Source organism: Sinohyriopsis cumingii, chromosome 3 (genome assembly GCF_028554795.1).
Source record: "Sinohyriopsis cumingii isolate HCF-2022 chromosome 3, ASM2855479v2, whole genome shotgun sequence".
In the NCBI taxonomy this organism is placed as follows: domain Eukaryota; kingdom Metazoa; phylum Mollusca; class Bivalvia; order Unionida; family Unionidae; genus Sinohyriopsis; species Sinohyriopsis cumingii.
The window spans coordinates 36,522,778-36,538,921 of NC_142963.1; the positions used below are offsets into that span (position 1 = coordinate 36,522,778).

At 35.0% G+C, this 16,144-nt stretch overlaps 1 protein-coding gene across 1 annotated transcript; it reads right to left on the bottom strand.

Moving 5' to 3' along the window:
- Positions 1 to 3,517: 3,517 nt before the first annotated feature.
- Positions 3,518 to 16,132, bottom strand: LOC149802694 (methionine-R-sulfoxide reductase B1-like). Its single transcript, XM_089952079.1, has 4 exons — positions 15,813 to 16,132; positions 13,071 to 13,213; positions 9,903 to 10,020; positions 3,518 to 8,236 (listed from the first exon to the last, which is right to left on the bottom strand). Exons 1-4 carry the CDS (start codon positions 15,865 to 15,867, stop codon positions 8,223 to 8,225), a joined length of 330 nt encoding a protein of 109 aa, XP_089808205.1. The 5' UTR covers positions 15,868 to 16,132; the 3' UTR covers positions 3,518 to 8,222.
- Between the last annotated feature and the right edge of the window lie 12 nt (positions 16,133 to 16,144).

Consider the following 16,144-nt stretch of genomic DNA (forward strand, 5'->3'; position numbering starts at 1 on the left):
GACACAATCTTTTTTCCGACCTGTTCAACAGTAGTGTATATCAACCGGCCATTCCTTATTTCCTACTAATCATATTATATTGCTTCTCAAAACTGACTGACAGTTTGCAGTTAGCTTTAATCATGTTCAAATAACGTATTATTCATCATCTACCGATATGATCCACTGATTGCCACAGATAGTGAAAACAGGTATTAAGTGGCCCATGTCACTATTATCAATGAAAATTTATAAATTTACTTTATAAAAATGTCACTAGCAACTTTTGCTAGTCACTAAAAAATAGTGCCACTTAAATGCAGATTTACTCACCATATCCATCTTGATTTTCTAAAAGAAGATATTCCCATTTATAAATACATTTTTCAGTCATGTCTCTCCAACGTGCTTCTTTGTCATGTGTGCAGATAAGCCAATTTGCATGAATTGGCTTAAGGGTAGATGGTTTCAGATCAACTGAAACCTTACCTGAACATACATCTCCACTTCATTTAACTGACTAGTCACCTTTGTTGAATACAACTCATAAAATTGTGACCGGAGTTCCTCCTTTTAAAAGTTGTTAACAGTTGCCTCTAGGGGTTGCAACTTAACCATGCATGGAGCTGGCACAAGTATTGGTATAATCCTGTTTTCTTTAAGGGAGACAGCCTTTCTCCACAATGCACACTGAAAACATCAAAGATTGCTACAGCCTTCGATTATACAGAGTAAGAGAAAGCAAGCTGTGTACAGAGTTTACATAGGGTGTCAGAATTTGGTAAACAAACTGAATCATGGGATTCTTATTGCTCCATTCAGTTCCTGTAAATGTCGTGTCCAAGCAAGTTTGGAAGATTGTTATGAAAAAAAGAGGTTCACAATCATTGGCTTTTTCCCTAATTGTTGAGAACTTTATAATTTGATAGGGGTCTTGAAGAACACCTGACAACCTAATTACTGAAGATTTCAATCTACAGTTTCATCCACATGAGTTTGAGGCTCAGCTTGACCAATGTGGTACATGAGTGAAAAAGCATGCCATTAGCTTCAGGTGGGTTGGTGGTTCTTTATTGGGTCTTCCCAGGTTCTTCCTCCACCAGATACATTGGCTGCAATGCATAGCCTATCATGTGCTGAAAAGTGACATTAAACCCCACAGTCAAGTAAATCTGTCATCCAATATCGCCATCATTCTTAAAAATTATTTTTTTAAAAATGCATTGCAAGAACTGCAGAGTTTGATCAAATTTGACAGAAAGTATCCTGGCATAGAAGGCTTCAAAACTTGTACAAATGTAGCTGAATCACCATCAAATATGGCAGATATAACTACCATCTGTTTAATAGAAGTTGTTGGTATCTGATATGGTTTTAATTGTGTTTCTACTTTGAGTAACTTTGGATTGACTAGATTCTGCATTGGCATCTTTTGTTTGAATGTGAAAGACATTCAGACTGGAACTCTACATGTGTTCACACCAGGACTCTATCAGCCACACCTGGTCTGATACAAAATAAATTTGGAAATCAATCTACGAGTCTTTTTTGTATATAATATTAGTCCCATTCTGGATGGGAAATAAGTATCATTTTAAGGTTTTCTACCATATGGAAGCCAAACCATTCCTGGGAAAGCCATCCTGAACAAAACTTTAATAGAGCGTGCGCTAAGAAATATTCATACCAAGTTTGATCAAATTAGGCTCTGTCATTCTTAAGGGGGGCCCCGAGTGGTCTAAAGCGCTCACCATCACAGATCACTGCCATCTCACCTCTGTCTGCGTGGGTTCGAGTCTCAGATTTGGCTAATGTGGGTATGTGAGAAAGCTTGCCAGTAGCTTATCGTGGGTCGGTCGTTCTTTCTGTGGTTTTCCCTTGTTCTTCCTCCACTATTAATACTGGCTGCCATGTATAGCCTATCATGTGCTGAAAATGGCGCTAAACCCTACAACAACAACAACTGTCATTCTTAGGAAGAAGTTGAAAATTTAACTTTCCATATGTTAACTATGGAAATGACACCATTGCTGAGGGTCCCACCTCAATATTGAAAGAGAATGCAGGATGTCCTCAGAAACACTCCAGGTTTGAAAACAGCTGCTCAGCTGTTCTAAAGAGGTCAAATATAGGTTTTCCACCTGGTCAATAAGGCAGCAACACTGTTGATGGGAGAGTCAACTTGGACACACTTTTGAGTAGAGCATGTCCTAAGAAACATTCCTATCAGGTTTGCTCAAAAATGGTTCAGCCATTCTATAAAAGTTAGAAATAGACTGTCCTTATGATTGTTATTGGACACAAATATTCTTAATTTGAGTTGTAACAAGATCAGCCAATCAGATGGGATCATCTTGCTCATTTTCTAACTTGTCCAAGATCTTGATGATATAAGCATTTATCCCAAGATTAATCAAAATTACATGTGGCCTCTTCATTGGAAACAATTTCAGTCTGTTGGATGCAAGATTACCTTTTTAATATGCACGGATTTTGCTCATTATCAAACCGACCAAAAATCTTTAGGATATAACCCCATAGTTCAAATCTGATTAAATTCAGATCAGAAATACAACCTCCATAGTGTAACAAGTGAAACCAATTGGAAAATAACTTTGTAAATATGTGTGGATCTTGCTCATTATCAAACTCATGCAAACAACTCCAGTGGCCTAAGTGGTTAGAGCCACTACCTCAGATGCAGGAGGTCGAGGGTTCGAACCCCAGCCAAGTCATACCAAAGACTTATAAAAATGGTACTAGCAGCTGCCTCGCTAGGCGCTCAACATTAAGAGGTTAGTGTTAGGACTGATTTGCCTGGTGTCAGGATAATGTGATTGGGTGGAACATGATGCTACATGTTTGCATCATGATGCCCCAGTGCTAGACATCACTATAAACTATCACACTGCAGACATCAGTATGACATTTTTTTTAAAGCAACATTAAAAATCCAAATCACATACACAAATCTTGCAAGAGATATGGCCTCCTGAGTGTTAACAATGGCAGCCAATTAGATGCAGTATTACTTCATTAATGTGCATGGATTATCAGACTTGTCCAAGATTTTGCAGATATAAGCCCATATTTAAGGTTAGTTCAAAACATTGGATCCCTTGCCATAGTCAGACTATCTATGGATGAATACCATCATAAATCACAGGAAATGGTTTGATGGAAGTTCTCACAGATGGACCCCTTCTGATTTCCAAATAACTTCAAGTTTGTTTTGAGACTCGAGACATGTTTAATTAAGGCAACAGATGCACTGTCCTGTGAGAGACTCTTTCTTTGAATAACGGGGGTTTTAAAACCTGAAACTTTTGCAATTTACATATTCCTAAATCAGTTAAGTACTTTCAACCTTGCCTTCATTTTTAGCATTAAACAAGAAATGTAACCACAGAACACAAATGCCTATCACCTCTCTTTGTATGACCCATAGTCAACTGTGCTTGAAAAATGGACTTCAGTTCTGAACCTTACCAATTTGTGAGGGAAGTATGTTTGTATGGACATACAGACAAAGGTGACACTGTTTCCCTTCCTCATTTATTTTGTTCAGCATGAAAAATGAAGTATTTGATGTCCTAAAGGTGCATAACATTTAAAAAATAAACACAGGTTTCAAACTTATGCCAGATAACAACTATCCATGGCTGGGCAACTAACTGTGGCAAATTAAAAGTAGAAAGGAAATAAATATTTCAATATTTTTTATTGAAATTTAGGCATATTCTTGTTTTACTTTTAAATAAAAACATATTACAGATATACATATATTAACACAGAATGAAATCAAATTATTCTTACTTAAACTGAACAACTATGTTCAACTAGTGAAACATCATTTCTTAAATATGTTGATATCCGTGTCCATTCTGTCATATTCTGGCTTTTTTAATAAAGACTTGTAACATGCACTGACATCATATTAAAGTGTACTTACTTAATAATTCACATTAAACAATACTACAACATTACATAACCACGCAAAGAGAGAAAGAAATTCAAAACAATGGGTATTCATAGGTTTAGTGAGGTAAGGTGCCCTAGAGTCAGACAAGTTCCAAGTTACCACAACCCACCCTCCCAGGCCCATGATCTAAATATATCTCACTGAGATCATGTCTATCTTACAAATTTCAGTTTCCTTCTTTTATCATATACCTAAGCTACAAGAATGTGCTAATGCAATTACCTTGATTCAGTCCGAATCAGCACTTGAAAGAGTTCATCTTTTTGGACAAAACCAAATGTGGACAACTTTGTTCTTGAAATTAAAATAAAATTCAAACTTCAGTGCTGAAATTTACATCTTTATGCCCTTTGCAGGTTAAATTTTTTTTATTAGAGAAATAGTTTTGAAATAAGGAAACTGACAAGATGTCCAACTGGAAACAAAGATCCTTATCTACCATTAAATCCCGATTAATTTAAACAAAAACTGCACAGACCCAGATCTGCCAGTGCATTATACAATGGTGTAACAGAGTGAATATTGAGGAAAAGAATTAATGCATGACAAATTAAGTCGATTTTGTCATTGTCATTGTCAGCATGACATAATTAACTTTGACGTATGAGCTAGACAAAGCAAAATATTTGTCTCAATTGCATAAAATATGTTCATTGATATAAGCTTGTAATTAGTTGTTGCATTAATTTGTTTTAAATTCATACAATATGACCTTGATATGAATTCTGAGAAAACTGCTCAAATTTACTCGTGTATTCTACGAATGTCATACAATATTACCGTGATAGGAATTTTGAGAGAATTGTTCTAATTTACTCATTTGTACGTAATGGGGATTTCATGTTGACACTGAATTTATTGGTCTTAAATGACATAAATCATGTAGGCTAGAAACTGATTTTTGCCATGCCTGGAAATGTTATGCCAATGATTTCTTATTCCAATGATTTATAGCTCTACAGGGGCCTAGTAGCCTAGTGTCTATGCCATGTCACAGTCTTTTTAGGGATGTGACTAGCACTAAGGGAAGACATTATTTTTAATGGTAATAGGGTTGTGTATCAGTGTTAGGTTGTGCACTGACCCATATTATCCTTAGTTCTATTCAATTATGATAAGATATCTGACATTACATGAGTGGGGATTATTGTTCAATCCTAAAAGCAAAAAAGCCAAACAAATATTTAGGTTACATTATTTATTTAGAAGGGAAAGATAGCTCCTATGTGCACCACACAGTGGAATGGAGAACAGACAACCAAGTTAAGGTTGATGACTTGAACGGGCTGGAGAAATCGAGAGAAGAGGAAAAGGAATATGGCAACTCTGACCAGTCATCAACTTTGACAGGACTGGAAACAACCAGGTTATGCAGGCAAGCTAAGCCAAATGAGTTTGATTGTTCACTCAAATCTATGATGAATTTTGTTTTATTTGTATAACAGAATGGCTAATTGCATTTCTTATAAATTTTGTAATTTTATTTTTCAGAGAAAGTGTATCCTTCAAATGTCATTTTCAATTTCATTTCATTTATTTAACTGAATAAATTGTAATATTTTTCATGCAGGGACTAATATTGTTCTATTCTATATCTCTGCTCAGATCACTATTATTCCATCCATTAATTTCATGTTTTTATTTACTCGATCTGGGCAATAACACCATGGTCGATCATTTCCTAGACAACAATAACCAAAACAAATGTGCCACATAACAAGTGGATGACCCTAACAGATAGCGGATCTGGATCTGTGCAGTTTGCAGATGGACTCAACTTATAACTGAGTATACATGGTCTTATTTTAATACAGTACCTTACAAACACTACATCTGCAGATGTTGCATTTTACAAATGTATTCAGTCTATCAATACTGCTTGCAGTGCTATGCATGGGATCTTCTAAGGTGATGTAGACTGTACTAAAATCATATGCCACTAAGATTTAACAAAATGATAAAACAACCATTGTGTGCTAAACATATGTATGGTTTCTTAGAGACAAGTACTGAGTAAAATAATTGAGTTTATATCTGTCCAGCTTATGGTACCAGTCCAATGCTAGGGCAGTATGCTGGTATTTAAAACATATCACATATGCAGCTTGAATCTGCATCAGATTTAAAAAGGATTAAAAACTGTCAAGCAAGTCCACACATACTTTTACTCTGTACAATCATTTTAACTTGGGCCATATATGATTATTGCAGAGAATATATATATATATATATATATATATATATATATATATATATATATATATATATATATATATATATTCATATATTCTCCATTTAAAATGAGGGTTATATAATGACAAGATGGTTGTGTAGCTATAGTGATTCCATGTCTAGTAAACCTGACATCCACTCCCTGGCTTTCCTTCAGTGGCTCTGGCCCAGGAGCTTCATAAGTTCCACTAGACTGGGTCTCTTACCAACAAGTACACAACCAGTTTGTCCTTCAAGTGTTGAAACAAGATCTACCTTAAAAAAAAAACAACTAAGTGATAATATTCTACATCAAAGATCATTTCACGAACCTAAATGTTGCATACATCTGACAAAATAAACTAAAAAATTTATGATGTATGCAATTACATCATCAAATAATAAATTGTTCCTAACAGTTACTTATTCAAAATTCAAATAACTGAGAAATACTTTTCCACAGTATTATTTTTATCCTCATTTAATAAAAAATATTTACAACTTTCTTCCCACTCACACATGTTGAGCCTTTTTGGGTAGTTTTACTTGATTTCAGTTTTCAAAGCAAATTAATAATAAACATGGAAGAAGAATAGGACAAGCACGCGTTCCTTATAGTTGATAAAATGTTTAAGTATCAAATCATTTATTTCAACAGTTGTCATAGAGAAGACCTGATATCTGCAACTAATATCAACTGCAAAAGTTTAATTTCATTATATTTAATGACTTAAAAAAAAAACATATGTCTCTTCCAGCGCTGTCTATGCCAAAAAATTTCTTCCTAGGATAGTGAAGACTATCGTTATAAAAGCAAAGAAAATATATACAACTGGCAATAGTTTCCAGTTATACCATTGTAATTAATGAACATTTCTGTTATGAATGTAATTCAAACTTTAAAATACAGATCTGACTCGAGGGAACTTTGACATTTTTATAAACTTTTGCAAATAAAATATTTGGAAAATATTTGAATTGCATTAGATGCTAACTTAATGGGTTGAAAAGAAAATCAGAAAAGTTCTTGTGGGGCTTCTTGCATATGGTAAATTAACTACAATGTCATCCATGCTGACTATTAAATTTTAAGATTGTATAACTGAAATTATACAAGTCTGAGCCTTAACACACTTTCAACTGATAAAAATACCTTATTTTGATTTATATTAATTATAGCCTATAACACGCATATAAACATGCTTTAAGCGGAGAAAAGTATCAGATCTAACTGAAGAGCATCCTTCAAACTGTGAAATACATTTACCAATGTTTGCTACACAGAAACAACAGGAGGCCCAAGGTGGTCTAAGGCGCTGACCTTTACAGATCACTCATGCCTCACATTTGTCCAGGTGAGTTAGAGTCTCTGCTTGACGTACATGAGTAAGTGAGAAAGCTTTCCAGTAGCTTCCTGCACGTTGGTGGCTCTGACTTGGTTCTTTTCTCACCAAAATATACTGGCCATCCTGTATAGCCTATGATGTGCTGGAACATGGCTTGAAATCTTACAAAGAAACAATTGTAATGATTCCTGCAGAACCTTCAAGTATGGGACAAACATTTGTTTTTATTAAATGATATTAATATCATCTTAAAACATGCAGAATAAGCCCTCCACACTTTCCCTCAACTCCTTTGTTTTCACTCCTGAAATTTAGATATTATACTCTCTGGGCATTGCAATATCAACTGTACGTTTCCAGTCCTTCACATGTACAAGTCCTTGCTGTAACTTAAAATGAAATTCACTATGTGGGTACTCTGGTCCTTCCAATCCAAACATGTATATACTTATTATTACTCATGATCTGACCTGATTTAACACTAGATGTCAAGTAGAAATATTCATTAATTACCAGCATCTTTGATAATTAAGTGATTAACATGAAATGTTTCATTAAATGTGACTATTAACAAACTTAATAAACAGTACAAAGAAGATCAACATTGAGCTTCGGTGGCTGTCTGCTGATGTCTGTATTTATTCTCTTCTTGTCTCAACACCTGGATGTCACAACAATAGGAAATCTCTCTTGAAAATGATTGTCTACCCTTTGATTTCTGTGGAAGAAAAATGAAGCACACACAAAACATTAGTGGTGTGATAATTAATCAAATCTAATTATATTTATATGCAAATTCTGCACTTCATATAAATGTACTTGGAAATATAATCCTTTCTGTGAGAAAATAAACTCAGTGCTCCAAATATTTTACATGTTTCATCTGCCTGCCATGCTTGTTTACAATTAAAACAGAACATCTCAAACACCTCCACAAAATCTTTACTTGCCCTAAGGATTCAGTTGTTAAACCTGACAAAGAAGTTACTTAAACTGAGTACAAATACTGTACTCCATGTGGATTCAATACAAAGGAAATCGGAAAGTACAATAAAAGAACATAAATTTGTTAACATGAGTACTGGTATATTATTCTCCTGTCCCAAGTTTACAGTCCTCTACATAGATATTTAAAAATTGTGCAGCAAACAAATTTTCTTTCATCTGTCAGTGACCTTGAACTTTGACATCAAAATTGATAGACCTATTCCTTATCCCAAGTGTAAATCATGAACAAAGTTTGGTCCAGATATGCAATGCAGAACTAGTGTTATTATTTTTCTTCTTTCAGTTGATAACATTTCACCTTTTCACCCCCAAATCAATCAAGTTCTTCCTTTTCCCAAGAAAAAGCCAGCTGCAAAGTTTGGTAACCATAGATGATAGAGAACTCAAGTTACTGTGCAGAAACCTTTTTTCTTCTTTCTGTAACAGTGACCTTAACCTTTGACCGTTTGAACACAAAATTTGATAGGCTTCTTTCTTACCTAATATGCAAATCATCCAGAAAGTGTGGTAACTGTACATGATGGTCAGCTTGAATTATTGTGCAGAAATAAAATTGGTAATAGACTGAGAATATGTTCTGCCTTATGGTATGTGTAAGAAAAGTCTTACAGTCAATGAACCTATGGATTTACCAATGAAATATTGCGTCATTAAGCAGATACTGATTCTGTTAAACCAAAATTTCCCATGAGTCATGAAAATATATACATGTGATACATACCAATCATGAAGACATCCATATCACTGTTGTTGGTAGCATCAACTCCAACTTCGCTTTTTCCATTACAGTGAATCCTAGCCTACTGGGGGCTAGGGTGGGGTATGTCAAAGGTCACCCCCAAATTTATGCATATTTTGATATAATTCAATGCATATTTACTATGCTGCGTGCCTGCATCTTTGAATTTATCTTCTGAATACTGCATAGGTAGACAGTTAACTTTAGTTTGAAACTAACACTGCCCCTGGGTCATGCCACTATGTCTGTCTTTACATAACTCTCTTTGGCCCAGCCCTTGAATCATAATTAAAACACCACTGAGTGAGACCACCATCCTATAAACATACATATTCTATCATGTTGTGAAAAGGCCACATCATTTATGAAACCAGTATTGCCTACTGGGTCTCTCCCCACCCCACTAGATTGGCACCATGGATCACAAATTGTTCATAGTCCCATCCTAAAAGTATGTATACACTTATGTGTCATAAAAAGGTGAATTCAGTTATGTAACCTACGCAAGCTAAGACTAGGCTAAGACTGAAAAGATGAAAGAGTGTTCTTTTTAACCCTTATCTGTCAAAATTAGTATTCCTTACAAAATTATTTTATTGCTAATAAAAATAATGTGAGAAAGTTTAAACTGACTTACTGTCTGCTGGGACAAATTTCAATGAGGAACTGAATATTCAGAAACGGCTCTGTCCTTCCTTGGGCCCATCTCCCAGGAATTCATGGCCCAGTCCATTGCCACACTTAGAACAGGAAATCTGAAAACAGATGAACAAATATTTACTGATACATATTTGCCGCAAACATTGTAGGCCCAGAGCTGCTCTCACAATATGTGGTGTTACAATAAAGGTACATGCCATTCACCTGAAACTAAACATGAATAAAACCATGTATATCCAGATCTGCTATCACATGACTTGATAAGTTACTCGAAATTAAAAGTAGAACAAAACAGTGCAGACCCATATGTGCTGCTGAATGGTGTGGTGAGGGAACAGAATCTTGGTTGTTCTCTTAAAAATAAAAGAACAAAACAGTGTATACGAGATCCGTCACATGGTATAGTAGCAGGCTAAGATCAATGCTGTTCTTCTGAATCTTTTAAAAATAGAACAAAACAGCATAGATCCAAATTTGCTGTCAGATGGTACGATGGTGGAAAACGGATTTTACCTGAAGCACATTAGGCTGCTCTGACTCTCCAAAAAAGCATAGTCTGAATATTGCCATGATATCTTTCTAAATTGCAAAAGTCTGTAAATTGTTTGTCTCACCACTAACACAGGAACTATTTTATCTCATTAAGATTTAACTTAATAATGCGGACAACTGGAAATCGGGTACCTCAGAACCAGTCTAAGGCACATATAAAGGCAGGCAAGGAGGACCATGTTCAAATCCACACGTTGCAAAATGAATTGCCCTAACAAAATTATCTTGCAAATATCCACTTCCTGATGAAGATCAACTCTAAGAGCTTGATAATCCATGGATATGGGGAATATGAACCCTTGGCATATTTCGAGGAAATGGTACTTTGAACAAGTGCAATCTTGCTGATAAAAAATAATCGTAGCACATGAAATCAATTTATCAATAACAGAGCTCATTACATGACCTGTTAGGTATTCATTGAGGCAATTAATTAATGTTCACAGGCACTTGGAATTAGAAGTTGTTTAAAATGTTTAAAAGCAGAAACTGATTTGCAATGTGTCATTGTGTATGGAGGCCATTACAATAATTCCTAACCATCTCCCAATTTAAATGTTTTGATCATTTTCTACCAGCTGCATCTAATCAGACGGCAGAGCAGTAAATACCATTTAAGCTAACTAGATGTAGAACAAAATGGATGGACAACCCTTGGTAAGCAAATATGGGGGATGGTGGGACAGCATGCAGCATGACTTGTTGATACGACAGACCTCTGGTCACTAGCTCAAATGAACAGCTGGCTGGACTGGCTGGTTGACAGCTATGGTGGATGGCAAAGACTGCCAGTAATATGTACATGTAAGGTCAATATTATACCCCAGACTTGCACTAAGGCCAAACTCTAATATGCAGTGAGATGAGTACCCACATGGCTGCCAAAATGTGTGAGGATAACTTCCCATTAATTCCAAGTCAGTATTTGAGAGACATGATAAAGCATTGCTCTTCATTCCAAAACAAAGTCGATGTGCTCTATTGTCAAATCCATTTTTCAATATGCTTGTCAATTTTGGACACTCACATCAGATCAACAAAGCAGGATTCAAACCTTCAAAATGAGATGTTACCACAAGATCTTGGGCATCTCATACATTTACCATGTAGCCAACAAAGAGGTCCAAAACAGGATCCAATGAGCCATCAGTGAAAAATGCAGACTGACATGGTATGGTCATGTCTCAAGATCATCTGGACTTGCAAAAACAATCTTGCAAGGCACATTCAGAGGTTGCAGAAGAAGAGGCAGACAGAAAAAGAGGTGGGAAGACAACATTAAAGAGTAGACAGGCATGGGGTTTAGAAATTCTCGTAGGGCAGTAAAAAGAATAGGAAGAAGTGAATTGGTTGCAAAGTTATATATGGTGCCCCAACAGCCTCTTGGGTTACTGGAGGAGGAGGAAGAGGAGGATAAAGCAATGAGAGAAACTCTATTGAAGCTTGCAACTGCATCACATTCTTCTGTATAGCATGGATATCTCCAGTGCACAACAATCTTTCACTGCAAGTTTGCCATATGTCATGGTTGCTAAAGGAATGGTTCAAAGAATCTCGGAATGGGGAGAAGTTCATCATGGCATTACCAGCTATGGATGATGTTCTAGGATGGAAACTTAAAATTTCATTGTCCATAGACTTTGACCATGCCCATCTGTATTTGCAATTTAAACTTTTCTGCAGCATGGTGGACCACAGTTTCCGACCATGCTGTGCAAACACTTTAAGGAGAAGTTGACAAACTATTGGTACACAGCATGAGTATCCTTGTTTACCTTAAACTTATTGCTTTTGGAAAACTGGTCACATCGAAAATGACAATGAAAATGATAAAATTGCACGAAATAACAAACCAAGCATGTCAACTATATCAAAGGTTGTTATTAAAACAAGTGAGAAATTCAAATGGTGTTTAAAATAAAATTAAAATGTATGAACAGCAGGTAGAAATGATACTGAGTGTGACAACAAGGTCAGAGAAACAAAGTCCTCAAAAACTGCAAAACTAATGCAGAATTGTCCATTAAAAATCAACTTGCCAATATATCGCACATAACTTCAGTAACTTTAACTAACCATGCCGACTTTACATTGTAATGGACAGAATAATGATGACCAGGAGAGCTATCAAGAGGCAATGCAATGTGATGGTACTTGTACAACAGTGAAAATTTATATGGATGGTACTTGTACAACAGTGAAAGTTTATTTGGATAACACAGGGTACATGGGAATAAGTAAACACATAGTGGTAGAATGGGGGCAATGCAAGTTTGGATGAATTGTCCCCTTTATATATATATATATATATATATATATATATATATATATATATATATATATATATATATATATATAGAGGTGGAAAAGATTCCATTTTTTGGCAGCAGGGTGGGGGCTAGATTTGTGGATGTGAAGTTTGTTTCCCTAAGCCCAAAAAAGTGTTTCCTATTGTACTGGTTTTAAAATTAAGGTTGGTAAGTAGTTGAGTTTTTTGGGGTTTTTTTTACAGTTTGACTCAACTTACAAGCAAGTATATAAGGTAAATGGAATAATGTAACTCCTAAATTAATAATACAGAAGCTGGCTATACCTTTATTGCTCTAGCTGACTCGGGACAACGTGAGACACTGTCTGGATGAACAGTACTAGTGAATGCTGGCCATGGAGTATGATGTTCATACTTTGTGCTGCTGTGAAATAGCTGATTGTCACATCGAGAACAGACATATATACCTGAAATATATAAAAACAAAATTCCACCATTATCTGACAAAATTTATCAAGTCAGCTAATTTTTCTTAAGTACGTGGAGCCAGGAGTTCAGTTTCAAAATGTTTCTATTTTGCAAATCTGAAATGAAAGGTCATACTCAGGTGCACTGATCTGTTAAAGTTACAGATTTCAAACTGACTTATTAATGTTCCATAATTAGTCCAGTTATCCCAATAATGTACTCTAACAATATGTGTACTGTAAATATTCTAATAGTATGTGTGCAGTTATGTGTTTTACATGTAGCATACTAAAAATTTGTCAACCAAACATGAAACTAGTGACATTGGTAAAGTGTCAGGAAATCAAGTCCTAAATGATAACTGTAGCATAAATAAGGCCATTTTTTATTAAGTTCTGACATTAACTGTCTTGGTGGAGAACTAATGTACAGGGGAAAATTCCATGGTGGATCAGGTCAACTTCAGATTCTGTATTTTGAGTGACTCATAAATTCTTTTTATATTGTCTAGACTTACCTTTATGTATCAGACAGCAAATGAAATCAAATCCCAACTCCAACACTCTTTTATTAAAACTCTTCAAACAATCCCTGTGTATTATCTCTGAATTGACCACCTATCAGACCAGTGCTTGAATTCCATTATGATTTGCTAATTAATGTACAATCACTGAACTTCAGAACGTAAGTTCTTTGCCAAAACCAGTAAGGACAGAAAATAATAAAAATGGCAGAAAACTACTTGCCGGTCTAAGAAAGACACTTCTCTTGGTCCTATATTCAAAATATGCATCATGAAACTATTAAGAAACAAAAATACATCTTTTTTTTAAATTTCCTACTCATTTCACCAAGTTAAAAAAACAAAACAAAATGTATTAAAGCTGAAACAAATATCTTTACATTTGAATCTGAAAACTTTCAAGGCAATATCATAAAAATTAAAAAAATTAGTATTCAAATATTTGTTTTGTTTACCTTGCAAGTTTATGAGTATTTTGTAACAGACAAAAAAGCCAAATGTGAACTATGTAATATTGAATTAGTTTACAAGGAACACTCTCAAATCTGCAAAATCACCTGCAATTCAATCTTCAGCTAACATCATAAACATTATGAACAGACACACTGCACAAAACATTACCAGTAATTATCACATTATACTCTTTGAATCATATGAAACATCTAATATAATAAACAACATAGTACAGAAAGAGTGGTCAAATCAAAGTCAACAAAGCACTACATATCAGATGTGTAATACAATGAAAAACAAAGCCTTTTATGTATCAATCAAACCAGAGTTCTGAAAAATGTGTAAACTATTGTTGGACATTGGTTCTATCAGAAGCAATTGTAGTCAATTCTGAAAATCATTACTTTAAGTCCCACCCCCACCCACTAATCATCTAACCTCAGAAGACTGAATGCAATACATTTTCCAGATTTAGTCTTTTATTTAAATTTTGAAGCTGTTACACAGCAGTCAAATTTCCTATATGCTTCAAATCTGACACTATCCTTTTCTTCTTAACTCAGCAATACAGATGTCAACTTATTTCATTACTAAGATCTCCATAGGCCAGTTTTAATTACTCTGGAACAGAACCACTTAAGTTGTAGGGATTGAGAGTTTGTGGTCACAACAAAACTTGTTACTGTTTTTGCTGTATTTGTATATAGTCATAGTTATGAGCAAGTATTTAAATTTTTTAATTTCTTTCCTTCTTATGCTATTTTGAAATGAACTCAACTGTTTGCTGGGAATCACTTTTTGCCCATAAACCTGAGTAGTCTACTCCCTAACTTGGTTGGGCATGGAACAAATTCTCAGGGACAGATGGCACTTTTAGAGGTTACATTATACTGCCATAAGCTACAATACACATCATATGTACAAGGTACCAGTATATGTATTTCAGTAGAAACAACTGATTATCAAGTCTGAATAACCTTCCAATGTCTGATCTGAATGTCTGAGAGTAATGGTTGGAGAAAACAAAAAAGTCAGCCCCATCAGACATGTCCCACATATATAATTTCCAAGATCTGCAAATTAACTTATTAACATATCAAAATTCAATTAATTTGCTGCATGTGCATGTCCTTGTAATTCTCATTGGGTACAGATCACTTCCTAGATGAAAGTTTTGGGGTAATCCCCACATTCACGTGGGCAGGTAACAAAGTTTCAACCATTTTTTTTTTCACCATCAATTTCCAGCACCAAAAGAAAGTTTGTGGTCGAAATGTGTTTGAGGATAAACATGGAAATTAACATCCACGTTCATTTTTTTTTTTTGAAATCCTCAAATTTTTTTGTTATTCAAGGCTCTTAAAATGCAATTGGATTGGACTTAACTTGCTTTATAAGGTTGGTAACGCGGCTTGGCGCAGTCAATAAATACTAAAAATACAAATTAAAGATTATATTCCTTACCCTTATTGACATTGACCAATATCTGAAACTTATTCAAATACCTTCAATCAATATTCGAAAAGGAAATTCTGGTATTCGTTTCATCTCTAAAGTGTATAAGCTCAGGCTACTCTCAACGAATAGTAGAAAGTCATCATTTGTTGAGCAGCGAGAGTTACCTTTCTCAAAATGATCTCTAAAAACTTCTCCTCCTGACCACGAACAAAAAGACATCTCGATCTGATTTGGCCCTTGTTACACAACACACAGGCTGACAACAGGTCGAGTTCCGGTTCAGCAAAAATAAAATCAAGCCTGAACACCTGCACTGTATATAAATTTATCTAGGGGGCAAATATAAAAAAAGAAATATTTCAGGAAATAGTGACCCCTATTAAGAACTTAAAGCTCTGTCAATTTGTGTATTTCTTAAAATAACGTTATGAATTGCTTTCCTGGCGCAAAATAGCGAACGTACAGTTCGGTGATTTATCGACTACATACTTATGAT